Genomic DNA, 27814 nt, shown 5'->3' on the forward strand with positions numbered 1-27814 from the left:
CATTCCTCTTCTAACATGAATGCACTCACTTATTACTCATAGAAAACATATAAAGCCCATGCTATCGTGTGTAAAGCCTGCCAGTGGTCTCAGCAGCTGACCCACTCACATCCCTTAAGCAGCCTGGTAAAGGCTACAGCGGCAGCGGCAGAGCGGGAGGCCAGGGGCTCTGAGAGGTGCCTGACTCCAGCTGTGGGATGCTCAGGAGAGACAGCCCCTCCATCGGGTTGCTCCCTCAGGAAAACCACAGGTGAGTCTGAGCCCTTTCAGATTCAAATGGAGAAAGCTTGATAATCCAGAACCGCCCACATTATCACACAGCTCAGTCCAATGCAGCAGCTGCCCTGGGTAGACCGCGGCAAGGGCCAGAGGTCTACATAAGCCAAACTTTCCGGTTGAGTCTTTCAAGACAGTAGCTTACATTATTTGTTTATCTTTAACCAATTAATTGACTACTTGGTTCAGTAGCTATTTCTTGTGCTCATGTCGTGTGATGACACGGGCACCGTTTGGGTGCAGCACTGAAGAAGACAGGTTTTCTACTCTGAGAGGACCTGCTGAACAGGAAGGGGCTGAGCATGTGTATGCAGCCAGCTCTTCTACACACTGACGTATACCCATCATACTAATTTAAAAAACAGATTTGTTTTGATGGGAAACAGACCTCTCATGCACTGTGCATTCTTCCTCCTGGAAAGTTCATGCGTAAGCTGTGGTCCCTTTGCACTGCTGATCGTGATCCTAAGACGCCTGTCATCCATCTCATTTCCTGCCCTGGCCCCTTCACGTTGCCTCCTTCCAAATCCCAGACGGCCTGGCTGGTTCCCAAGCTCGCACAGCTCTGCCCCTACGGACTTCCGGGTCTCTGTGCCTGTGCCACCTGCCTGGGCCTCAACTTCTCATCCGCATTGCCAACTGCAGACACTTCATGGACAGAGTTCGAACCGAGTTAGTGGGGAAGCTTGATGGATGGGGGCAAGTGGCCTGGCACCTCTAAAACCGGAGCCTCACCGACTTACTCCTGGTGTCAGAACTACAGGCAGCTTTGAGCAACCCATTCCCGGCCCAAACACCTTTCCATGGAACAGAAGACCTCCAACACCAGGTCTCATAAAGCATAACAGCTCAAGTACCAGGAAAATGATGCCTAGAGTGGGCTGAGTGGGTGGCCGGCCAGGGCCAGTGTGTGTGTGTCCCTGGGGGCTGGCCGAGGAGCAGCAAACCCTTGGCCCTCATGGCACGGTGCCTGCTCGGCTCCAGCACATCACAGACATGATGGAATACAGCCTTCCACTTTTCTGAGCACAGCTAAAACTTCCTATTTTCTTAATGAGAAATGTTCTGGTTTTTAAACATTGACAGCTCATCAAAATTTTAAATATGGCACAGCCCAGTTCTGTGAGGGCAAACAGATAAGCCTGGAGTCTGAAAGAGAGGCCAGAGCCCCTTGTCTCTGATCTCTGTTCCCTACTTTGATCCCAGTGCATCCTGCAGGGAAGAGCGGACTTTTTGACCCATTCCTGACCTTGCGTGAGGCCTGCCTGCCTGCCCAACACTCCCCAAGGATGGCCTGTGCATTCCTTCCTCTTTGTCTGTGTTCACAGGGGAACCAACAGTGCCTCGGGAGGAGAGGGGCAGGTAGGGAGCCAGGCTGTGCTTTGAGCACGCTGCTGGCCCATGAATTTACTCTTAGAATCTCGAACACCAAAACAGAGCAAAAACCATGAGTGAATACGTGTGACGAACCCTCCTGTGCTGGTGTGACAGCCCGTGTCCTGGGAAGCTCCTCACAGGGGCACTGACAGCTACACACACAGAGGGACTGCTTCTTCCTCACTGCCATGCACGGTCCCTCGTGGTTCCTATGCACCCTCTCATTTGGACACTTTGAAGAAAAAGAACCAAGTGCATTTGAGGCCGTACCACAGAAAACCGGAACCTAAACTTTGGCCCATGCCAAGTGAGACACTGGGCCAAATGCATCCCACCTCTTGGCTCTCTCTCTGCTTGCCAGTGCCCAGCATAAAACGGTAGATCCAATTTTGCAGGGCAGTAGCACGAAGAGGAGCTTTTGAAATCCACTCAAAAGTCAAGGGCCTTGCAGTCTTTAGCTAGACTCATAGATGGGAAATCTCAAATGGTTTTATTTCTCAAAATACAGAGATAGGATAATAAGTGCTTTGGTACGTACTGTCTGATGAATCCTGTGGGTGCGTGTGTACGTGCATGGGAGCACATGTGCCTGTGTGATTATCAGGCAGGCCTGGCTCAGGGCCAGGGGGTGATGGGCATCAAGCTGAACACTGAAGGCTGTTTGGCTCATGCATCACATGCGCAAAAGATCCCCACCTGGAGCCCCAAACATCTCCCAGTGAGGCTGGGTACAGTTGCAGAGGTTCTATGATGAGATCCAGAAGACACTTCTCACATAACTTGAAATCTCCAAATGCACTTCTAACAAGTATCTGTCTGATACCAGGTAAAATAAAACGGTCTAGATCTCCTAGGCATGCTGCGGTGTCTGAGAGCAACACCTCTGAAGCTAGAAAGCTCTGAGTTCAAATTCTGGGCTTGTTTGTAGTCACTGCCTGTGGCTGGGGGCAGAAGCAGCACAGCGTCTAATCTGTGAGGTGTAGACAACTTTCTGGGTGTCTCTGAAGACTGCTGCAGAGATTAAATAGGACCATGCATGAAAAATGCTTGGCACATTGTTGAGTAGAGTTTAAAAGATCAATAAATCTCAGCTACTTTTTAAATATGAAAAGAGAGGAAAGGAGACTTAACTCTCAGCATTCCTTCATATTTTCCAACGGGAAATATTGTTTTATTGTCCGTATCATTGTTTACTTTCTTTTTTAAAAAATGCTAATTTTATTGTTGCATTTAAGGTATATAATATAATGACAATCATCACTGGAAATTTGCACTTTTACATAATCCATCTTGGTTCCTATTTTTTCCCCATTCCCCTGCCTTCCCTTCAATCCCTACCTCCCTCCCTATCTACAAAGACTCTGTTCCCATTTTTTCTTTTTTCTTATATTAGTAAGCACTGAAAGTGTTCAGGTAGGAAAGAAGTGTGTCTGAGCTGGAAAAGTCAAGAGGGTCTTCAGGGAAGAGGCTACCATTGAGGTTAGCCTGGATGGGAAAGTGTGTAATGTGAGAAAAGCATTCAGGAAAAGGGTGTGAAAACTGGGCATGGACTTCCATACAGACAAGTGCACGGCACACACGGTCTAAGTGCCTGCAAATGGATTCACTCTGCACAATGTTTAATCTTGAACTTGTATTTTCTATCCTATCCTTTGAAACATTCTCAAAATACTGGAAAGACCAGAGTGTAGATCTCACTCAGATGTCCCTTGTGGAGAAACCAAAGAGTGATTTACTAAGTACATAATCCTTACGGTTAATGTATTTCTAGATGTAAAAAGTCTTTTTAATGGATTTGCGAGAGCTGGTGTAGTGCCTGCCTGAAAGTCAATCTTTGTTCCCTGCACCATGAATTGAGGGACCTGTCTTTTCACTTTGAAAATATCAGGCCCTATTTCAAAGTAGCTGTTGTAACCGGGTGTTCAGGGAAGGTGGTCACATTTCCCAAGCGAAGTCCGTCTCTCAGCCTTCTCCTGGCGTCAGACAAGGGTCTCAGGGGGCCGGAGGGGCTGCCGCAGATGGAGCCATGCATCCCTTTCCCTTTGGTCATGGTGAATAGAGGACCTGTAGGCGTCCAACACTCCTTCCTATTAATTTGTGCCTTGGGATTCAGGCTAGAGAGAGGATACTCAAGGAAGTGGAGGATGTGGACTGGGACCAAAATAATCCAACAGCCTCTACCTTCATTTCCTCCAAAGGGCTGGCATTCCTGCCAGGAGTTTTGTAGGGCTTAGGAAAGCAGTTTCTAACTTTGTCCATTGGGCGAGGCAAACTTCTCATCCCCACTGCCAAAACTTCACCATAAACCCCAGTATGGGCTTCGTCAGTCCTTTAAGAAAGGTTCATCCTTACCAGTAGTAATAAAGTGTCAGCCATCTTTTCCTCTCCTCAGGCTGGCTTTGTAAAACCCTAGTAAATGCTAGTTAAAGTGAACTGAATTACTTTAAAAGCCTATACATTCATGTCATGCTGAATTATAGAGTGAGTTGTGATTACGTCTTGCCTTTGAGATTATTAAATATGCAAATTTCCTAGACATCATTTCTTTTTCCACCCCAGAGAAAACAACTTTCCATGATTCGCTCAACTTCCGTCCCTTTGGGTAATATACACAGTGTCAGGAATTGAAAAAAATGAATTAAAATTTTGAACAAAAAGCAAATTCAGCTCTTCAGGTCTGTTCTTAGAGAAATACCCAGGAGCTGTTTATTTTAAATAACAGCATTAACTCCCAAATGCAAATGTGTAAAATGCAGATTCGAGGCAACTCTACAAAGTCATTTGCTTCCATAAGCCTCCTTATCCTATCCTTTGAAACATTCTCAGATAAAACACGGGAGAGCCCTGAGTGTAGACCCTTGACTAGGAAACAGGGCTATCATACCAGCCGGTACAGAGCAAGCAAAGAAAGTGGCTCTGTTGAAATGTCTCGGAGAGCCCTGGAGGCTGAGAAGATACTAAAAGCAAGCAAAATGGACAAAAGTAGGAGTTTCCATTCCTTTCATTGAGCTTATGCACTTAAAGATTAGTGAAACTTTTACCATCTTATAGGAGAATTTCACCATTCTCTGTGCTCTTAAGGCACTTAGAAATAATGAAATCATTGAATACCTTAGGAGTCTTGACACTAGTCAAGGCTCCTTCTACTCCACCTGCCAAATAATCTGACCCTTAAGATGACAACTGGATGATGATGAGGAGGAGGAAGTGGAGGATCATGACAACAACAAAAGCAATATTTTCAAATGTTCAACCTGTGTCGGCTGGCATTCTAGGGACTGCATACGATGACTTATTACACTCCTGCAACAACCCGAAAAGGGTTATAATTATCCCCATGTTATAAAAAAGGCACAAAATCATTAAGTAATCCACCTAAATTCTGTAGCTCTAAGAAGTGACAGAGCTGGGATTTGAATCTGGGCAACTGACAACTGAACCTGTGATCGTAACCACTACACATGCAACATGGAAGGAAAACCAGGCTGAGAATGAAACTGGAGCCCACATTCACCAGCTAACTAACCCATCTTAGCCTATTCTTATCTGTGCTGCTATCGCTTGGGAAATGACGCACTGTGAAGGATGATTACCCACTCCAACTTTAAACATGCTTCAGAGTCTTTTTACAAGAGACAGTTGTATTCCCTCAGTACACAGAGACTTTGGTGCGTCTTCTCTAACTGAAGGGAAGGCAAGTACCTCCGATTCCAATGAGTTTGCTCCACTGTGTCTTCATTTTGGCCTCTGAGCTCTTAGAGAGCTGCTAGAGCTCTGAGTAACACAGTTCAAAAATCTCTGAACTGGTCAATACTCCCAGGCCTTTCGGAGGCAATCATCTGTTTCTGGAGTCCGGAGTGCAGTCTGCAGGTGTGATGGTCTCACTCATGCACCTGGTGCCCTGACTACTTCTGTCCACCTGGAGTGAGTGCTGGGCAGGAAGCATCTGGCATCACCGTGGCTTAGCTTGGAAGTGCAGTGACTGGCTCAGGACGGCTGACAGCAGACAGCACAAGGATAGAGAGAAGGTGCGCCTGCCAGGGGTATGGAATCTGGGGATCTCAGCAATGTCTAGACGTTTGTAGATGTGTTTTCCACATCCAGATTAACCAATCACAGTGCCCCAATAAGACACACATTGGGCTCGTGCTTAGGGATTTCCAGAGGGGAAGTGTTCACTGTGTCACGAGGCAGTTCATGTCATTTTGGGGACTCTTAATTCATACTCTTGTGTTTAGTAAGCTGAAGTCTGTCTTGCTGCAAATCATACGCTATAATAATATCTTTGTTAGAAAACTGATAAAAACTATGAAATATTTCTTATATCTGTCAATATTTTCAAAACGATAAAGCACTCAATGTGGCATCACAGAAAGGCTAAAAGGTTTGTCCAAGGTCAAACAGCTTTTAAGTGAGTTTAATTTTGCAACACAATTCATATCACCACCTTAGTGCTTTTTCTACTGACATCCAGCTGCCTTTTGGATGCAGGGTGTGTGTGTGTGTGTGTGTGTGTGTGTGTGTGTGTGTGTGCATATGTGCACATCTATGGGTTTTTCAGGGACCAAGTAAATATGTGTCAGAGAGAAAAAAAATGATGATGTTTAGAGGACATTCAGAAAAAAATGATTTCCCAAAAAGAATAGGAGAAAAAGCATTTAAATTCCAAATCTCATGGCAGAAACAGATTTATACCATTGTTAACCATACTGATTGGCTTTTGGTTGTTTCAGTCCTGCCAGGGCAAGGGATAATTCGATGCTTTTAGCATCGTCTGGAAGTCTGGCTCCCACAGACGAGGACCAGGCCTGGAACAGAGCAGAGATTCCAATAGTGAATCAAGGGTGGGTATCCGCTTGTGCTGGGTTTGCTCCAGAAGATGGGAGCTGGGCTTAGAGGCAGGGCTGCCAGCATCACAGCACGCAACTGTCCTGCTCCTCGGCACCTTCTGTCCAGAGCACTGTTGTCAAAAAGATGCACAAAGTGAGCCATAAGTGGCTTTCTACACTGTCCAGTAGTTGCATTCAAAAAGTAAGCAGAAGAGTCCACCTAGTCCTATGTTTGCCACGACATCGCCCTGCCATCATGCCATTGCGTCAGGATCACCAAGGCGCTACTTTTCACTCTTCTATTCATAGTACATCTGGGAAGCTTGGTGCCTGCTTTTCACATGAAGCCCACATCACTTGGGTGGCACCTGCCAAGGGCTCCACAGCTACGCTGACTACAGCCACTGTACTGGACACCACGGCTCCAGCACACTTCTTCCACTCTCACTCACTGCTGCCCCCTTGGGAGGACTCAGCTGGTCCTACCAGCTACACCTTAGCCATGGCCTTTTCTGTGCAGCCTGCCTTCACTCCTCAGCAGTGAACAACCTCTCCTCTCAGCCCCACAGCCACTGCTCCTGCCGGAGACGTAGGCCAAAGTCTCTGTGGCCCTCAGCATGCACACACGTCATGTTACAGCAGGGATGTGCTGGCCCATCCACCTGTGGGCTACTGTAGTGGGACTGTCCTGGTCGTCAGTGGGTCTGTGCCAGGGGAGTGATGATTAGTATGGAGTCTCCGGACCACACAGCACCTAGGAGCTTGCCAGAAGTAGGGACCTGTGTTCACCCAAGCTGCCCAGACACTGCAGGAGCATGCTCAGGCTGGAGAAGCTAAGATCCGGCGCAGTGGTTCTCAAACCTGCAGACACTTCAGACTCACCGTACAATTTTTACAATGGGAGAACTTCCAGGACCTACCCCTATAACTTCTCCATGAATTTATCTGTGGTGTGTGTGTGTGTGTGTGTGTGTGTGTGTGTGTGTGTATACAAGTTCCCCAGATGATTATAATACGTGCTCTGAGAGCCACCTGTTTTCCATAGCTGGAAAATGTTGTACTGTAGTGGAATGAAATACAAGTGGATGAAAAACATAGGAGAAACACCAGTTTCTATACTGATGTTTGCATGGATGCCAGTAGCCCTGTCTTGTTCTAGGAACCATACAGAACATTTAATTGTCCTTTTGTGAGACTATCTTGTTTCTGTTCCATGAACAGATGAATGAACGAATCATTCACCTGTTTCATTTCACCAGGAGGGAAAAGGAATCCAGGCAGGTTTAGTTGCCTCCCTGAATTGTGCAGCCTTTCAGTGGAAAAACTAAAATTAAAATTTAGGTTTTTATTCTCCCAGATCACCTGCCTATCAATATCTAAAAGATCACTACTCCCCGCTCCTCTAAATGATAAAGTCACTCCTGAGGAGGTGGGGCAGGAGTAGGGGTGGTGAGCGTAGTGAGGGTCGGCAACCCCAGGTCCACTGGGGCCTGGACAATCTGCTCATTCCACTGCTCTCCACGGCCTTCCTCTCCATCGGGGCAGATGGTGCCGGCAGTCAGCAAGTCCAACGTGACTCCAGCAATCAATGACCAGGGCACGGGTCTGGGGAGACAGACCTCACCCCGGGGGGGGGAGGACACAGGATAAGCAGTTTTCTCTCCAGCTCAGCGTCGTTCTGGCATTAAGAGGTAGTTGGGCAGGATGAGGAGGAGGGCAACAGAGACACAGCAAGGCTGCCTCGTGCTCCGGAGTCTGAGGCTGGGTTCTCAGTGGGCTAGCGTGGGGTCTGGCTTTTCACCTCCTGTGTGCTACATGTGACCCAGGCAAACAGAAACAAGAGGCGAGTGGAAAGGATCCTGAAATGACCAGAGACGGTCTGCCAGAATCTACCTGTGAGGTACAGTGGAGGGAGTCATAGTTGAATCGTGATGCGAAGAGTTACCATTATGAACAGAACGAAGCGTGGATGCAGTGTTTGGGGAGCGCATGGCTTATGGCTCAGGAAGACACTCACAAGGCCCTTCGTGGGTCCTCTACACCAGTGCTATCTCCCTTCACCCTGTCCCCCTGTGCAAGCTGAAGGCTCGCACACACTGCCGCTCCTGATTCTGGGAACTGGCGAGTTTCTTCTCTCTATCCAGAGTACCCTGATAAACTCCTAGGAATCCTTTAAGCACCGAATCAAACATTTCTTCTTTTGCAGATGATTCCTCCCATTTACTCCCGCCCTTGCTCAGGGTCTCCTTGCTGGTCCAGTGTAACATATGCCCAACTCTGTCACAGTCCTTGTGGAATTGTGCCCGGTGCATTTGAATACTTGTCCATCTTCCCCTAAAACTCGGAGGTCCTCAACGACAGGACGCTGTCCCATTCACCCACACATCCCTGCAGGGGCCCCATATGTAGATTTTAAGTAAATACTGATTGGATAACATAAGATCTAGGCACATGAGTGAATGCATGCATTAATGAGAAAGGGCAGCATGTGCTACAGAATTAGAAACCGGGACTTCTGCCTTCTAGTTTTGTTCACTACAGAATTTTGCTTCTATTGTTTTTAACATTTATTGTTTCCAAATGTATACAGTGAACTTTTTGGCACACCTCTATATACTTGAACAGATATATAGATTTCTATGACCACCACCACAATCAGATTGCAGAACAGCGGCGCCATGTTAAAATAAATTTTCTCAAATAATTCCCCACCCTGAGAAGCATGAACACACTCTTTGTCTCTACAGACCCTCTTTCCCATAAGATCGTATTAATGCAACTATGCGACCTGGAAGCTTTGGAGAGGACCTCATTTCACTAAGCATCCCGCCTTTGAAGTTTATCTGTGCTGTTGCGAATACAACACTCCCAAGTAACAGCATCGTTCACGTTCACAGAGGAACCATGGCTGGTGAATCAATTCATCACGAAAGGACAGTTAGGCTCTTTCCAGCTTCTGGTGATCATTAATACATTTGTTACAGATGTCTGCATACAGGCTTTCCTCAGGAAGATGTGCTTTCATTTCTCAAGGATAAATACGTAGGAATGGGACAGACAAACTTCTCAGTGTAAGTAGTCATGAGAAATTATCATTTTTTTTCCTTAGATGGTAACGTTTTGCATTCCCACCAACAGTGTATGAGAGTTTTATTTGCTTCATACCTTTGCCAGCTCTTGGTGCTGCCAGTTTTGATTATTTCAGTGATTCAGACTGGTATGCAGTGATACATCACATGGTTTTAATTTACGTTTCCCTCCAGTTTAGGGATGTTCAGCAGTGTTTCATGCTGTTGTCTGTCATTCTATATCTTCTTTGCCAAATGAGCTCTTCAAACATTTCCCCATTTCTAAGAAACGGTTTGTTATTGCCATATTTTGAGAGTTTTGTTAATATGTTCTGGCTACCAGTTCTTTGATGAGTGTACCCTTTGAAACAATTTCTTCCAAAAGTTTTAATGGTTAATTTGTAAGAGCAAATGATATTTTTAAACAATGTCTCCATTACTTATTTTATCTATTTTACTCTTGGCATCATATCTATATCTATACTGATCTCTTTGTCAGTCAAAGTTCATGAGGCCTTTCTCCTATGTTTTCTTCTAAAATTTTAAGCAATTTATGTGTTACATTCACATCTGTGACCTACTTTGAATTAAACTCGAGTAACGTCTGAATCACGGGTTGAAGTTAAGTTTTCCCCACTTGTACCAACACCCTTTATTGAAAATGATGTCCTCTCTCTATTGACTTTGTTATATATTCTGCCACAGTGCTCGACTGTCTTATTAGTTCTACAAGGTTTTTGTGTAGACTCCATGGATGTCCTACATGGATGATTGTGTCAATGAAAACAATTTTTTTTCTTTGCCAATCTGTATCAATTCTACTTCATTTTTCTTGCCTTTCTGCAGTGTCTAGACTTTAAGCATGATAAGGACAGGAATGCTAAGAGTGACTGCCTCTGCCTTTTCCTCCTTTCAGTGCCTTATCATGCATTATGATATTTACCATAATTCTAGCCTTTGTAGATGTCCTTTTATCAGGAGAAGTTCTCTTTTATTCCCAGTTTGTTAAGAAGCTTTTGCCCTACTTTTTCCCTATCACCAACTAGATGTGTGAATTTAGGCGAATTTGAATTTAACCTATAATGTCAGAAAAAAGAGATGAATGCATAATGTACAGTGTGCTTTTCTGTGTCCATCAGAGGTCGGAGGTGTTATGGATATCTGAAAACTGGGGTATAAGGAAGCGTTCACTCAGTATATTCAAGAAAGGGATCTCGTGCATTTGATAGGGGTTTTTAAAATAAAATAACCCCCCAATACTGCAGTTTTTCTGGGTGTACTTTCCAAACAAAGCTGGCTTACAACCAATTCAGCAGGCTAAGAGAATATTCTAACTACTGAAAAATAGATTTTAAAAGCCGAGAGAATGTAACAGAACCAATATACTCTATCCCTTAACCTAAATAGAGCACGTGATATTTATTCCTGTTATATTTCTGCTCGCTTTTTTGAATTCTTGAATTCTAAAACTAGACCAGAGAGTATTTTATATGTTCTGCCTTTTCAATCTCATAAAATTTCACATCGGTCTTACACCATACCATAGGCCTTATGCTAATTTTGACTAGAATTCTCAAACATTCAGAATATAAAGTTAAGCTTAATGTAATGGATTGCTGTGACAAACAGATAGGCTGCCCACAGTAGGCAAGGGTACACTTTAGGCCTCCCGGACCTACAGAGGTTTAGAGAAGGCCTCCCTACCCCAGGCAGGACGTCAGACCACCCTATGAAGTTACTCAACTACTGTGACCGCCATGCATCACATGCCTGGCTTTAAATGCCTGTTGGAGGAAATAGCCAACCCAAGGTGGCTTCTTGTCGCTTTCTAAGGCCACTTTTCTCCAGTAGTCCTGCTCGGCTCCTCCAAACGCTGACTGCTCCCTCCTCCTCTTAGCTCCCTTCTCAGCACCAAGTGTTCCTGCCCAGTGACTGCATAGGTGAGGCTAGTTACCCCCTTACATCTCAAATAGCTCTTCTGTTAAAGGGATAGATTTAAAAAGAGTGAGTGTCATACTTGCCTGCCTTGGAGATTAAACTTATTCAAGGGATAAATGAGAAAGAAAGAGAAAGAAGAGAGAAATGGAAGGAAGGAAGGTAGGAAGGAGAGGGGAGGGGAGGGAAATAAGGGAAGGGTAGGAGGAAGGGAGGAAGAGGGAGACAGGTAGCGCCAGATATATAGTAACGACTGCTAATTTCTGCTTAACTCTTAAAAAAAAAACTAATGTGAATAAAACATAATCCCTGAAATGTGTGCTCCTGGCCTGCATCTGTGGTTAGCTTCACACAGGCTTCTCTTGTAGAAAGCAGGTGCAGTTTTACATCATCATTCCGAATGACTGGGCATCTCCAAAAGCCAGGTCAAAAGCAGATTCAAGATTCATACATTTCATCCTTTCTATAACCGCTCACTTCTATGATTAGCACAGGGCCTGTGAGGTGACCAGGGCAAGGAGAGCATTTTCAGATCGCAGAGGAGAAAGTTACAGCCCGCAGAGGTTCGAGTCCTGTTCCTGGACTTATTGCCAGAGGGAGGCAGAGCCCCCGACTCACACACACAGGCAGGGGCTTGTCATGCTGCACTTCTAAGCCACCCTTATCATTTGGCTCCATTTTCAATCCAGGAGATACTAATTAACATTTTCAAATGTTGCTTAAGTTGATTTCTTTTTCCTGCTAGCAGAGACCCCGCAAATACAATCAATTCTGGGAAGAGATGAATGTTTAAATTGGTTCAGAATGATGATTCTTCAGTTGAATTCTTATTGAGGTGTAAACAGCCACACACAGAGGGCTGCAAAGGAGGCTTATGTTTGAAATCTTAGGTTTCCACTACTGGATCACAGCCTTGTTTTGTTTGTTTGTTTGTTTGTTTGTTTCAGTGCTGGGATTGAACTTTGCAGTGGGTAAGCAAATGTTCTACCCGCTAGAGCTGCACCCTAGTCCTCTGAGTTCCCAGTTTTTAGGACAGTGGGCAGTGTAAGCCTTGCTCCTGGCTGTGGGTGGCACACAGTTAGGCACCTCTAATATCTGCCGCATGGATACACAGATACATTTACAAATAACTGCCCAGTAAGCTGGTAAGCTTGACCATACAAAGGTTCATATTTTAAAGCAAGCATCCCCTACAATTCACCATGTATATGCAAAACAGCACAGTGAGCTATGAATATCCCCATTCGAATTACACCGAAGAGGCCAAGGAAATTACTACGGGAGCCTCGAAATTCATCACATGAACTCACATCCCCAGGAAATTCATCCCTGAGGGTTTATTTCAGTGAAACGTCTCTCTTGGGACAGGAAGTCTCTTCCCCCACTCTGGGAAATAAGGATGGATATGGCAGTAATGGAGCTCAGGGTTTTTCATCTTCCCAAGCCATTAAAATGCAAATGTGGGGAGGAGAGAGAGAAGCAGGCAGATCCCTGGCCTGGTGGGCCGAAGGGGCACTCACATCCGTCCGCTGCGCGCACCTCCATGTGCACCAGGTCCACCTCCTTGTCCAGTCCAGCCACCGACCTGGGGAGGGAAGGAGACACAGGCTCAGTATGGATGGGGAGGGAGCGGCACCGCACGCAGCCACCTGGGCAGCGCTGCTTGCAGCTCCTTGGAACTCCTCTTTCTCCAACAGGACTGCCCTGCCCCGCACTGTGGGGACCACAGAAGACACTACTGTCTGCACTGCCCCCACCGGCAGGGTGGCTGGCCCTAGAAACTACCACCCACAAAGGCCCCAGCATGTAAGTCCAAAATGATGACAGTGAGTCAGGAACTCCAAAAAAAAAAAAAAAGAATGCAGGCTCCTTAGTAATGCTGATCTCTGCCTGCTTTTGTCCCTTCTTCTTCACAACCTTGCAGCTTCTAAGAGCTTCTCTCTTCTCCAAGGCCTTCTCTGTCTCTGCGGACTCCACACTATTGATTACTTCTACCCCTGGTCCCTCTATGCTCTCCTGTGGAGCCCTAACCCCTACCTCCCTGTTTGCTGCAGCATTTGTCCTCCTGACTTCTTTCCTCTTTCCTTGCAAACAAATTTGGGTAGCAAACATTCAAAACCTGATTTGACAAAGACGACATTCTCCTGGTAATTGGGTCGAAAAGGTCTCTGGCCAGTAGCTACAAGAAGGAAGGCTGAGGATCCCAAGACACAATCCTTACAGACCTCTCAGCTCCACAGGTAAACCTCACGTGGCCTTCCCCTGCCTCAAGCATCCAGCCAGCCAGTCAGACTCAGGACGCCAGCTCAAAGTGCCAACACACACATTAAAACGTGTGTGCACTACAGAGCACGTATGCAGTCCCTTCTCTCTGGTCAGCTCTCACTCAGAGTCTATTTTAAACGTCATCTTAAGACTGGTTTGCTGGTTTTCCAGCCTTTAGCTAGGTAAGACACAGCAAGTTAGGATGAAAAAGTAGATTCAACAGCTCATAACTACCCAGCAAGAGAAACAAGACAGGAAAAATAGCCCTAGAGATCGAAAACCCAATCTTCCACCCCAGGAATCCCTACACTTCACAAAGCCCTGGGGGATGTCCTGCACTGTACAACAGCTTAAGGTCTGTGTCCACGCTGAGGGGCTGAAGGGACAGGAAGGGGGAAGCAGGGGTGCAGGGCTGCCTAGCCTTCTCTGTCTAAGACACTGGGCCTGCGAGTGATGTATTTTAGAGAAAATAAAATCATATGTCTGTTAAAATGATTATGTCTTCAATTATCTAAGAAAGACGCTGAATAAATGAGCTTTAGTTTACATTCCCCAGTGGTCCCTGATACACTTTTTTTTAAAAAAAAAATCTCAGCAAAACCCTAAGGCAAGGAGGGTAGGCATCATTCATATCTGGCTGAAGGAGAAACTGAGGAATGGAGAATTTTGTGCTGTCCAAGGTCACACGGCATCTAGGCGAGGATGAGAACATCATGACTGCCCAGCTCGGTGCAGCTCTGAAGCCCTCATCTCTGCTCCGTTTTTCTCCAGCCAGCGCTCACCCCTCTGCCCACGGCCTCATCCCTTCATCAGTGCTTCCTTCCCTCCTCTCACTGAAGAGCCTTTCTCCACTCACAGCACCCTTGCCTATGTGGTCCTGCAAGGCAGCTCTTAAACTACGAGATATGCAGATGCCCAGGCCCCTCCTAGACCAATGGAGCTGGCATCGAAGAGGATGGGAGCAGGGCATCAGTATGTTTTAAGCTCCCAGCTGAGCAGCCCAATTTGAAAACTACTACTTTGTATGGATTAATCACGCCCCTTATGTAATCGCCAGTTCATTCCTGGGTCTTCCCTACTTAGATACAAATGGTAAGAAAGTAGGACCTTATCTTACTTTTGAACCCATGGCACTTCTGCTTCTAATGTATATCATGTGCTTCCTATGTGCTTATTGATGTAATAACCCAATCTACCTGTGGTGAGGTCAAATTTCAACATAAACTCACTCAGTGTCAGACACACAGATCACCAGGGGCACCAGAGGGCCTAAACTGACACCTCCCTGCTCAGCAGGCTGGTTTCTGAGCAAGACTGCACTGTCTGGATTAGCAGCTTCTCAGCTGTTCCTGCAACCTCTCTCCACCACCAGCAGCAGTGTAGGAGACACAACTGGAACTACAATGACCAAGCCTGACTATGGTCATCGGATGCGATGCTCTATTAATTTAACAAAGGAAGAAAGCCCTCAGTTCTCAGGAGCTGATAACAAGGCAAGCACACCAATAAAGCAGCTGAGAAACCATGCTCTTATCTAGGCGTGCTCATGCCCTTCCAACTATCTAAGGTCTAACATCTTCAAGGATGAAACCAAGAGTCAAGTCTCCCTGTGAGCCATCCCTGGTCACTGCAGCTCACAGTAAACTCTGCTTCACAGTTGGAGAGAACTCAGATTCCCCATCATACAATCACCAGCGTTTACATTTTGATTACGACGTTTCTTTCTCTTGAGTCAGTGTTGTCTCAGGGGCAACTGTGTTTTTACCCCACTCAGTGTCATTTTCTTCTATCCCATGTGATTCTGTTCTATGTGACTCAAGCCAGGTGTTTTTGGTGAGGCTGGCTGGTCAGTCACAGCTGCCCATCCCTCTGAATCCCCAGATGTCCTCTGCCTGGTATGGTCATGAGACATCCGAGCCTTGGTGATCAAGACATCCTGGGACAATTTCGAAGACCTTCTCAGTATTCTTCCAACTGGAGCTGGGAGGAAAGAATGATCTGTCTTTTGTCATGGGGAGAAATGTTCCCAGCCAAACAGGAAGGCTAAGTCTAAAATAATGTCATGGATATACAGGTACAGGAACCAAATAACTGACAGTGTAACAAAAACACAAGGAGAAAGAAAGCAACATGAAGACAGTGGTCAAGAAGGAGAAAAAACAGAGAAACAAACAGGCCAACCGGCAAACACAAGAAACAGAAACATACACAAAAATACAGAAAGAAGCAGACACGGTAACAGTACGTGTGCAACCTTGTACCTACACACAAACACACCACCGCCGAATCCAGAGATTCACACCAGCTGACAGACAGCCAGACAGGACTCCAGGTGCTCCTATGTGAATCCATCCATTTCCCGTCTTATTCTGGTTGCACAGCCTGCTCATGCAGCCAAGCCCATGGGGTGCCTGGGCATGTATTCATCCTCATACCCTATCAGCTACAAACAGAATGACTCCCATTAAGGCACAGCTATCAGACAGAAGCTTCCTAAGGGCAGGGACTAGAGTTGTCTTTGTCCCATATCTGCCACAGCTTATGGCTTAGGATTAGGCACCCTTCGGATGGCATGATAAGGATAAGAGAACTCAAAGCTGCTCTGTCCTTGGGGTGGTGTGGGAGGAGATTATGCTGGCAGAGGTAGAGAAAAGTCACTCGGAGTCCAGGAAAGGAGAATATTCTTTGCCGCACTTTGAGCTGCTTGCCCTCAGGCCCTCAACCAGCATGGAGAGGGGCCACTGCCCGCTTTCTGCAGCATTCACTTCGGCTTTCCTGCCATGAGCTCTGTGGACATTTTTGGCCACAGATGATTCTTAGCTATGGAAGATGGCCAATGCCCTGCAGAGTATTTAGTTAGCAGCAACCCCAGTTTCCTTGAGACAGTAACATCCTTGCAGTCATGACAATGAAAAATGTCTGTAGACATTTGTCCTATCTCCTGGCGAGGTAAAAAAGCAGTCCCGGTGGAGAGCCCTACCTGGACACACTCAGTCTGGCCTGGATGTGGTCTGTCCACGCTAACAGGGCAGCCAGAAACAGCACTCAGAAACTGCACTTCCTCCTAAGCACGAGCACTAGTGTGATGTGACAGAGGAGCCCACGAACTACTGCCGCTCTGGGCCTGTCTGACACTCATCACAGGGAAGCAATCTGATCCTTTCTCTTAAAGCCCCAACTCCCAGATTCTGGACATGTAACATAAAGAATGTGCTCACAAACACACCACACAAAGCAACACAAGATCTGGTGGGCTTCTGGGGGCTGGGGAGGGCAAAAGGGTAGAAATGTTGATAAATACTAATGGGTAGTGAGACCATCTTGTGTCCGACATAGCGCCTGGAATTCATTAGCATTATCTTAATTAATCTTCAAAGTAAGTATTTAGGAAGGTGCCATTCATCTGATTTTCCTCCTTGACAAAAATGAGGACAATAAGAGAGATTAAGTAATGCGCCCAAAGCCACACAATGACAACAATTCTCAGATATTGAGAGAATGCCAGTGTCAGGCACTATTTCACATTTAGACACTGACCTCATTTAATTCTTACGTCAACTCTGTCAGCTAGGAATCAATCTTTCCCCCTATTTTAAGAAGGCACAATCAGACAATGGAAGTTGAAACAACTTGTTCAAAGTCATACAGCTAGCAAGCAGGGAAACCAGGACTTGAACCAGGCAGGAGTTTAACTTCTGTAAACTGTCCCTCCTATGGTGGGGAAGAAGGGGATTCGAGCAGGACCAACTCCCGCTGAGTCAAGGATTCAACCAATGTGCCCCATTGCCTCCCCTCCACCCACACCTAAGTCCCTTTGGGCAGCACTGTAGAGAATAAATGTGCGTTTCTGCATACACGTCCAGTACAGCAGGGCATTTGGGTTGTAGAATACATAAGCCAGGGGTCACCCATGTGGGTGTTAATGGCTAAGGGACTGTTAGGGAAAAAAGGAGATTGGGCTGATGGTAGAAAAGCACTGAGAGTAGATTTTTCTTTCAAAGAAATATAGAACAGTTGAGGAAAAGAAATCTGGGGTGTGGGCTTGACTCTTGAGGTCTGTGAGTATGGGAGAAGCTGAGATGTATAAGAAGGGCTGACTTCCCCAAGGGGAAGGGGATGAAGACATCCCCACTTAGGTATGCTAAGCTTAGAAAACACCGCTGCCACCTCTTCCATCTGGAGCATCCAGGTTCCTTACCTTCCCTCAACTAAAGCTAGGCTGAGGTGGACCAGCTGGCCAGGGGCAGTATCCAGTGTACAACCAGCCATGGGACAGACAATGTTCCCTATGATTAGTGTCTGTAATAAAACAAAGTGAATCTCCAAGCATCTCCTGGAAACTGCACGGAAGAGAACTGGAAAGCTTCTAGAAAGTGTAATCTGGTAAAGAGAAACTGTAACAGAAAGTATTATCACTAATGCAAAATGTAAATAAATCTTCAGTAGTGCCTTTGGTTATGCTCTGTGCCTGGTTTTAATTAAATGGCTTTAAAACAAATCTTAATGAGACAAAAAACAGTTAAGATGTTATAACCAGGTATTAATCTACAAAAACACCCCTTATGAATATTTTAAAATTCATCAATCATGAATTCTTCTACCACAGGGATTTTTCTGAAGCCTAATACACATGATTGGTGAAAGATTCATGTTTTCCTGCAGATTTTCCCAGTCTTATTCAAGAAGGGAATAGGATCAGACCTTTATCATAAACTTCCTATCTCATTTTGCCCATGTGTCCAACAATAATTTTTAGCTTCCACATCTGTAAAATAGGAAGATCATAAACATTACTTCATATAGTTGGGAGGATTAAATGAGCTAAGTGGTAAAAACTCTTAAAACCATAAGCAGAAAGCATTGTTTGTATTTTGGCTACGATTTTTTATTTAAAGGACAGGATAAGCAAACCTGCCGTCCTGTCTGCCTCAATCCTCCAACTGCTGAGTGTCTAGTAATGACTGTGTGGTTCTAGATATGGACAAAACGTTTAGGCAACTTCTCCCTCTAGGCCAACCCTACATCACAATTCCGGGAATAAACTTTCATGAGGGCTTCTGTAACACCCTGTCATCCCCAGGGCGGGGCATCCCAAGTGGCCTGTTTGCCCTACTAGACATGATCATTGATCCCAGGAGCTTTGACTGGGTAACACATCAGCTTCTTCAGTCACAGTGTTTGGCCATGGTAAACCATCAGTGAATATTTGTTAAATGAATATTTAAAACACTTACTTAGCCAAAAATATCCATAAGACCCTGTCTTCTTTGTTTTGTTTTGTTTTGTTTTTTTTTTTTTCCTTTCTATTTGAAAGCAGGGATTGAGCTCAGGAACTTGCGCTTGTGAGGCAGGTGATGGAACCACTGAGCTAAATCCCTGTCCCTATAGAGCCCTGTCTTAAGCACTCTTGGATCAAAAGAGCTCCCTGTCCTTCCTGTGGCGCAGATAGTGTTTATCTTGTGGACTGCTCACCTGAGTGCTGAGGAAGAGTAAGGTGTGAAGTAGAGCCTTTTCAGGCTTTTATCATCATTATCTAGTAATAGTTACTGTGCTACATAAGAGGGATCATCTGAAACTCTGAGGAGAGGGGGTGATTATTCTCCAAAACTGGGACCCCTTCCTCTTTCCGAGCAAAGTCAAAAGGAGAAGCCATAGCCAATCTCCAGGGAAAAAGCAAGCTCAGCTCCTAGAGCCACAGGCTCACAGATGTCACTGACAGAACTGACAGAACATCAGCAAGGGCACATGGCTTCCAGCTTACTCTAAGCAATAGCACCCTACTAAAAACAGCCATTTCCTGTCGTATGAAAGCAGGCAGCCAGGAACTCCTCAGGAACCATGACCAGTTACCTAGACTAGGCCATCCCAGGGCGAGCTGGAGGGAGCAGCACTGGAAACAACCCAGTCGCATCCAACCCTTCATTTCACAGATCAGAAAATAGCTTTTGCTGTGTGGGTATGACCTCCCCAGGGCACCGACCTCCCTAAATATAAGAAACTTGGATGTATGTAGAGGCATAGTGAAGGAAAATGCTGAGAAGGTCAAAGTACAACAGCTTTACTAATTAGCTAGACACCAATTACAAAATAGACTTTTTAATGAATATTATTTTTAATCAGAAAATCATGACTATATATTAATGGGATTCAATGTGATTTTTTTCCAATGTGATGTTTTGATATTTGTATATAATATGGAATGATTTAAATCAAATTCATTAACATCTATCACCTCACTTATCTTTGCTTGTGCTGTGATGAGACATCTGAAACTGTTAAAATGAAATATGCAGCACACCATCACTGACGAGTGTCACCTTGCTGTACCTCAATGAGTCCTACAGTTCACATGCTGCCTCTGTCCCCTGATGTCTCCACACAAGCTGTCTCCCTGGAATGCTCATTCCAGCCCACTGTACGCAGCCCCTGCATCTCTTTAGCTCAACACCTACTTCCCAAGACAGCTCCTCACCCAAGCCTAATGGTAGAATTCTTTGGCGGGTTTTCTAGAAATATCAAATAGCAAGGCACAGGCCCTGAACCCAGGAATTGAACTGATCTGCAGTAACCCTTCTCCCATATTTATTCAGATTCGGTAGTGACAGAATCTCCCTGTCTGCTTGCTGAAGCAGGGACGTTGGCTCCTACACCCAGTTTCTCACTCAGGAGGTGGGGGTCAAAGAACTACCATTTTCAAGAAGTAACAGATGATATCACAAGAGTGGTCAAGATTCGCACTTTTAGAGCCACACCCCCGCAGGAAGAACGCAAGGGCACAGTGGGTAGTCAGGAGCACCTGACCTGCGGGCTGGCATGGGCCTCTGGGGATGAAGAGTAATTGTGTTGGCTCACAAACAGAATGCATAGCACAGTCCATATAGGTAAGTAACAAAGCAATCTTAGCTTGTTATTTTATGAAATATAATCTGAGTTTAATAAATAAGAACACTTAAAGGTCTGCTTAATTACAACAAACGCCTGTCAGGCACAGCGCGTGTGCATGGTGGTGGGCCAAAATGCCATCATGGGTAATCACTACGTCTTGCTCACCACATTGCACACTTGTGTGTAACGTGATGTGCACAGTTCTAATTCCACTGACTGTGCATTGGGCGCAGGGGGCACAGTTTGAACAACACCCTCCCTGCCCATCATCTCCTCCTGGCCTCTGCATTCTGTGCTTGAGCACCAGGCAATCGAGACATGAAAAATGTCACTAAAATTGACACAATGATGGTAAAAGTTTACGATCCTGTGGCATCACACGGCTGGCTAACCCAGGCTACACACCTGCCACACGTTGGTGATAAGAATGTTCAGAAATGGGAATGACTTAGAGCTTGGAATAAAATAGGAGCTGGTAACAGGCCTCCCTTCCCATGCATCGGTGACCTCAGGGCAGAAATTCTGCTCCGACACCAGAGTGGTCTCGAATCGCTTCATCATTTACTGTCTGAGATCCAGCCAACCTCCTTAACCTCTCTGTATCTCAAATGTTTTTTTCTTCTGTGTGATGGGGAGAAAATAAAGTCACTCTCATAGTTACTTTTGAGAACTAAGCGAGTTAAATAGGTGTAAAATACTTACTAGAGAGGCGTGTGCTAAGACTTCATTCACATTGCACAGTTCTTACTACGAAAGTGCAAATGACATTTAGTGAATACCTTCAATGTACCAGGATTTTTACTAGTCACTTAAATACATCATCTCAGTCCTTAAGCAAATTTTGAGGTCAACAAAGCATAACCTCTTTTTTTTTTTTCCAGAGGAGACCAAGATCTTCTGTCTCACTGCCTGACACCGGTCAGGAATCTGGAAGAGGCGGTGCCTGGCTCAGACATGACCTTACTCTGCTTTCAGTTAAGTGGATGCCTAAATTTGTTCTCTTTCTTCAAGACACTGTCCTTAAGGCAGGCTCTAGATCTGATTAAATTATTAATTATTTTCCGCTAGTGCTAAGCACCGTGTCTCACACTACATTCACTGAATAGCTATTGAGTAAATGAACAAATACACAAGTGAGAAAAATAATAATCACTTCTGCAGTATGTTTAGGATAAATGCTGGGAATAGGTCTATAATGTGATGAAACAGATTTCATTCATTTAATTAATCTCTCAGCAATTAAGTGAATAAAGGTCTCATTTTACATTATTCTGCCGCTGTCTTCCCCGTTTATCCTCACAGCAATCCTGGGCTTGTCAAGCATAGTCATCAGTGATTTGTCACCCTGTACAAACACAGGCAGAGCGGAAGAACCTCAGGGCCCTCACCAAGCTCACCCGAATGGGACTCCTCCATGGGGCTCGTTCAGAGTCCCCCTTCCAAATCACAAATGTTCCCATGGCTGTCAGCGGCTTGCCAGCCGCACACTGCAGGCCCCACTGCCATGTCTGCACTGTGTGGACCCAGGCCGTGTCTTCAGCTGAAGAGATCCGGGCTGGAACCCCACCCACAATGGCTCAGGGATTTGTTCCCAGACTTTAGGATTGCTTTGTAGCACCAGACTAGGGCAGATTGTCTTGTTCTGCCAGATAGAAGAGAGAACCAGAAAGAAGAAAGAAAAGAGCATTCTAGGGGTTCTGGGGTAGGGTGCTCCCTGAGGTCTAACTACATCTCTTTTCTTTAATCCTAATAATTCTCTCTCTCTCTCTCATAATTAAGTTACCTTCTTGCAATCTGAGAGTCATTGCAACAACTCCCCCCGAAGTTCCTCAGCATATACAGGGCCTGGCCAGGGACACCTGTATAGCTCTTGTCCCTTCTGCCTTCTGTTAGTGAGTTATGAAATATATTTACTGGATCAAAATCCAATTTTTTCCATAAAATAGAAAAAACTGAAACAGAAAATAGAAGACTACATCGCATGGGATAGACTAGTATTTTTCCTAGAACTTTTGCTTAGATAATATAAAAAGATGTAGGTTTACATGGGGCTACAAATATAATTTATACCAGGGCAGTTAGAAAAAGAAAGAAACTAGATGGTGTATTTAATCTAATGCCCTTGATGGCTGTAATCAAACTCAGTGGCCACATAAAATATTTTCAGGACAAATCATACACAAATTTTAACTCAGTGGATGAATCTCAGTGAACTACAACTAATACTGCATTACCTGCTTGTTGTTGTAATTCTGAGCTGAACTTCGGTCACTGAGATTGTGCTGATGCAGTGAAAATCTATGAGAATTTACCGATAGACAACCAAATGACTGCTTACTAGGAATAAGAGCAGCAATCCCTCAGCCAGTGCAAACAGAATAGCTACCATGTATGAGCACTTAGGGAGTTGCTGAACGCTACCTCAGGGTACATCTGCTGGCTACGTATGAGCAGGCCACAGTCTGTAGAGGCTCCTTTGAGAAGCTCCGTATTTCCACTATGACCACGTGACGTGACACAGCCCAAAACACACAGCGGTGGCTCACAGAAGACCTGTTCATCCCATCGAACACACCCAGTGCCTTGTCACATGTGCAGAACGGATGCAGAGAACTGCCATGCTGCCGATCTTGGCCATTTAATGTGGAGACTTCCTCTCTCAGCTCTTATCATCCACCTCCAGCACTTGCACTGTGCCTCGAATGGAGATTTCCAGAGTGGCACATACAGGGGCTGCGAAGGAGCCAGCAGTCCTATCAGAAAGGTGCTCTGGGTCAGGAAGGGTTTCATAGAAAAGGGAAGACCAGGGCCGGGTGTGAAGAAAACGTGGGGTCAGGAGGTCAGGGAGAACTGTGGGGTGACAGGGCCCAAGGCATGAGTACGGATGTGCTTGCGAGAGGAGCCGTATTGAGGAAGTCTTGAGAGATCAAGGCAGCCACTTCTGTGATCACTCATGCTGCAGACAGAACAAGGAAGGACAATCAGCCAATGAAAAGCCACCATCCCAGAATGGCTGGATTGGCTCTCGCAAACTAAGTTCCACAACATTCCTGCCATTTTTCTTGTACCACTGGACAGATTCTTCTGTTTTTGAAAGTTTATTAATTCTATTAGAAATGAATTTGTATAAAGGCAACCTTTATGGTAAACTGTTTCACTTAGAAAACTGAGCATTTGAAATTTTTGCCACACATATGGGGGCAGGAGGAAGGGAAGGAGAGAGGGAGAAACAGATTAGTATACATGCCTATAATGTATACTTGGAACCTGGGTGACTCCCAGACGGTAATGCTTGGTGGAGATATTCTCAGTCCACCATTCACTAAGGGGCTCTTCATACCCACAATTCCTCGAACATCCTTAGGTGGATGAAGCCGGAGAATGAGAAAAATAACTCAGGATAAAAGCAGTGTTCACAGAAAGGTACTAAACTCTCCCATGCAAAAAGAACCAAGAGGAGCATTTTGATTAGCATGAATTTCTATAAAAACTCGGACTGAGAAGGGACATCTTCCTACCATCCCCACCATCACAATACCCAGGTTCTGCTGGGCGGATCCCCCCATTAAGCACATCGTTGCTCCCACAGAGAGGCACCGATCCCTGCTGTGGGTCAGTGCCACAAAGAAACTCAGGGAGAGAGTATGACCAAATAAGGACACATTCTAGGCCTCTGGATGCTCAGACCGGATCAGGAACAGCTCTGCGGGGCAGACGTGGGCATGTACTTCGAGAATGGGCATTTTGCAGAGAGCAGAGGGAGCCCACGAAAGCTGGGTCTTCAAAAGTGAGTAAAACATATGTACCTAAGTCTGGGGCACAGAGTGCTGTGGGCACCACTGCAGCCCTGAAGCTCCACAGCGAGATTCCCCATGATCTTCCTGGGTCTAGCACAAAGAGCAGCAGTGATATATAGCATCAGGAGGCCAGGGGTGCAGAGGGTGGTGAAGTAAGGAAGATGTAATCTGACATAGCTGGGGAACATGGGAGACCAGGGATCCTTGCCTTCTCTGATCTCTTACATTTGGTAAGCCTGGGGCTGGGGAGGGGCATGAGGTCCCACTTCAGTGGCAGCTCACAGCTCTGACTGCCAGGGATGCTCCTGCTCTGCCTCACCTGATCCTACAGAGTTTGTGCATCAGAGAGAAGAGGGGTCTCCCACTGAGATGGGCCACTCCGAGGCTGCAGAGCTTGCATCCACCAGAAGAAGGCATCTCTGAACGTCCCCGTGCTGCCCGGCCCTGCCTACAGGAAGGACCAGAGGACAGAGCAGGCACAGGCAGAGGGAGGAGCTGCTGGGGGTTCACAGCGCCATCTAACTCTAATGGCCTTCGTCCTGGGGTGGACACCCTTGTTCCTAGTCCAGAGAGCGTGCTCAGGGAGCTGAGTCACTGAAGATACTCCAGGAGGCTGAGGCAGAGCCGACTCTGAGCCCAGCGCTCTTAGGATTGTGGTGTCCACGGCCACCTCTCTGACATGCCATGAGGCCACATGTAATTAGGTGCAGGATTATGTGGTAATTACCGGAAGTGCTGGGGAATTCAGAGAGTTAATTTAAAAAGACAAAGGTCATTAAAGAGTCAGCTGGGGAGGATGGAGAGCACATTTTGTAGAAGTTCTAGAGAAGAAGGAGAAAGGAACCAGGTGTATTTATAGACTAATAATGTGCAAAAGGGGGAAATGTGCTGCCTTGGGCAGTTCTCATCAAGTTAATGGATGTTGCCAATTACTGTGGTAACATTTTTAATTGTATCCCAGCTCTGAGGAGAATCAAATCAGAATTTTTTAGTCTCTGCTTCAGGACTATTCTAGGCATCCATTCTGGTGCTTTACAGTAGTGTAGATAACCTACCCAAAGTCCACAGTAGCCTAGCTACTCAGCTCTTCTAAATCCAGGCCAGAGTGGGAATACATGCTCAGAGAAAGCATCTGCTCTACGTCTTCGTGTGAGTAAGTGGGTCTGGAAGACAACAGTGAGTGAGGAGACCGAACTGTAGCCATGAAGTCAGCCCCCTCTGCACCCCCGATGATAACGTCATGGTCGCTGGTATCTGACCGGTCACCCCCACCCCGTGATAATGTAACGCTTTGCGTGTGCCATCATATTTATTACTCATAATAATTTGTGTTATCCAAATAATGCTGCCTCCCCTCTGGATCGGAGGTTTCTTAAAGGGAGAGCTTGCATGCCATTCCTGCCTTGGTAACTTCACTTCCTAACACAGCCATGGCTCTCAACTGGACTCTTGGACAGAAGATCAAAATTCCTACAAATGACTATGGAGTTTGTCTGCATTTCACCAATAAGGGACCAGGGACTCAGACAAGCAGGATAATTTGTCTTAGGCTACTGCATCTTCTAAATGACAGCTCTTATTCAATCCAGGTCAGACAGACTTGGCCCCAGAGCACACCCTGGGATGTACTTGTAAGCTGCCCATGTCCACTAGGAAAAAAGGAGTGGGGGAAGAAAGCAGCAACCATGTGCCAGGAACTTTATTCTTTTATATCATTTAATCTTAAGAAAGAGACCATGAAATACACACTGCCCATAAGTTGAAAATGCAGAAAAAGAGATCCCTATGGTGACTTTGCCAGTCTCTCTCAGGTGGCAGAGAGAGGCAGGATGATTCATATGAATCTACAACTTAACCTCAACACAGCGTTTTTGCTCCTCAGTTATACACTCAGGTCAAAGAACATCCTGAAAACACAAGGCATTGAGAGGAAGGAAAGAAGAGTTCATGGTTCCCTGTTCCCTCAGACTCACCCTTTAGGGACAGCCTGGGGACAGCCTGTGGCAATCACGCTTCTCTGATGCCCCTCGCCACCCCAAGCCCTGACCTTAGCACCTTCTGCAGTACTTCTCTGATTTTCCTACCCCTGGCTTGATGCTTCTCACCCACACACCTACACCCCTACTTGCCACAGGACCTAAGACAGTCTCCCACATTGGCTTGCCCTTGCTCCTGCATTCTTGGCTCCAGAATCAACAATGAGCAGATCATGGAAATTCCCAGGCCCTTAGCCAACAGGAACCAAAGTCAAGCAATTGAATGAATGAAAGTTCTCCATCAATAACAAGCGAGGGCATCTTGGGAGGGGCAGCAAAACAAAGTGACATTAATCATTCCTGCAGTGCATGTACCAGTCACTGAAAACCCTGTGCCAGCCGGAGATACACAGGAGAAGCGCTTACTCCCGCCCTTTGCTGAGGCCTGGAAGGAATCACTGCTGAAGTACACAGATAAGCCAATGCTCTCTAGATTTCTGAATCCCAAGTCTTCACAGACAGATCACACTGAGCACAAGTTTCCCACTTTATAAATCTTGCGGGCACATAGGTGGGGCTTTGGGGACATGATTTGATCAGTAGTGGATTAGCCTGCTGATGAGTTTGTAGCTAAATGTGATTTGGGAAGTGAAACCCGGATGGCGGAAGTGGGTCACTGGTGTATTGCCTAGAAGGGTTCTCTTCCTCTTTCCTCCCTTGATCTCTCACTGCTTCCTGCTTCTATGCCATGGAGTGTCTCTCCTCTGCCATGCTACACTGCCTTGAAACCAGTAAACTGTGGACTGAAACCTCTATAAAATGAAAGCCAGAATAAGCCTTTCCTCTGTACAGCTGTGGATGTTGGGGACTGTATTGCAGCAACAAGAAAGTAACTGAGACAGTACCCTTTGCTCGACTTTCATTCTTTTATTATACCCACCGCTGTAGACATATCTCCTGACTGAGGGGGTAAACAGGCAAAATTTCCAGATCCTACCTATAGGAAGGGCTGACTACCTGCCCACCTCCTCATGAAGCATCCATACCTAAGTCCCAGCACAACCAAGAAGCAATGTCCAAGACATCCCTGGCCCTGGCAGATGGAGCACAACATGAGTATGCACAGCCTGGGACACTGTTCACACTCTCCTCCATCAGTCTGGGGCAGGTTCCCAAGGGAACAGCAAGTCAGACCTCCAGGACAGTTAAAGTTAAACTGAACCAGATGCTCTGGATTCCACTCTCTCGGGAGTCATCCTGCCTAATCCGGGGCTGGGGCATGATCACTTAATAGGCCCTTTTTCATCTTTAATTTCTCTGATTTAGAAAGTTTACAAGATCAATTGCTAAGAAGGCTAATGTGAGAAGACGATGCAGCACGTTGCTCAGGGCCCAGAGTCAGCTAA

General features: G+C 45.9%; 1 protein-coding gene across 1 annotated transcript in view; it reads right to left on the bottom strand.

Moving 5' to 3' along the window:
• The window catches only part of Sorcs3 (sortilin related VPS10 domain containing receptor 3), a gene marked incomplete at its 5' end in the record, with an annotated part of 534900 nt that overhangs the window by 140593 nt on the left and 366493 nt on the right, over positions 1-27814 (bottom strand). Inside the window, one exon of the mRNA XM_033761244.1 lies at positions 13006-13070. Coding sequence (XP_033617135.1) covers positions 13006-13070 — 65 coding nt within the window. The remainder of the gene's footprint in view (positions 1-13005; positions 13071-27814) is intronic.

Source organism: Fukomys damarensis, unplaced genomic scaffold (assembly GCF_012274545.1).
Source record: "Fukomys damarensis isolate Sample0158 unplaced genomic scaffold, DMR_v1.0_HiC HiC_scaffold_8, whole genome shotgun sequence".
Taxonomy (NCBI): domain Eukaryota; kingdom Metazoa; phylum Chordata; class Mammalia; order Rodentia; family Bathyergidae; genus Fukomys; species Fukomys damarensis.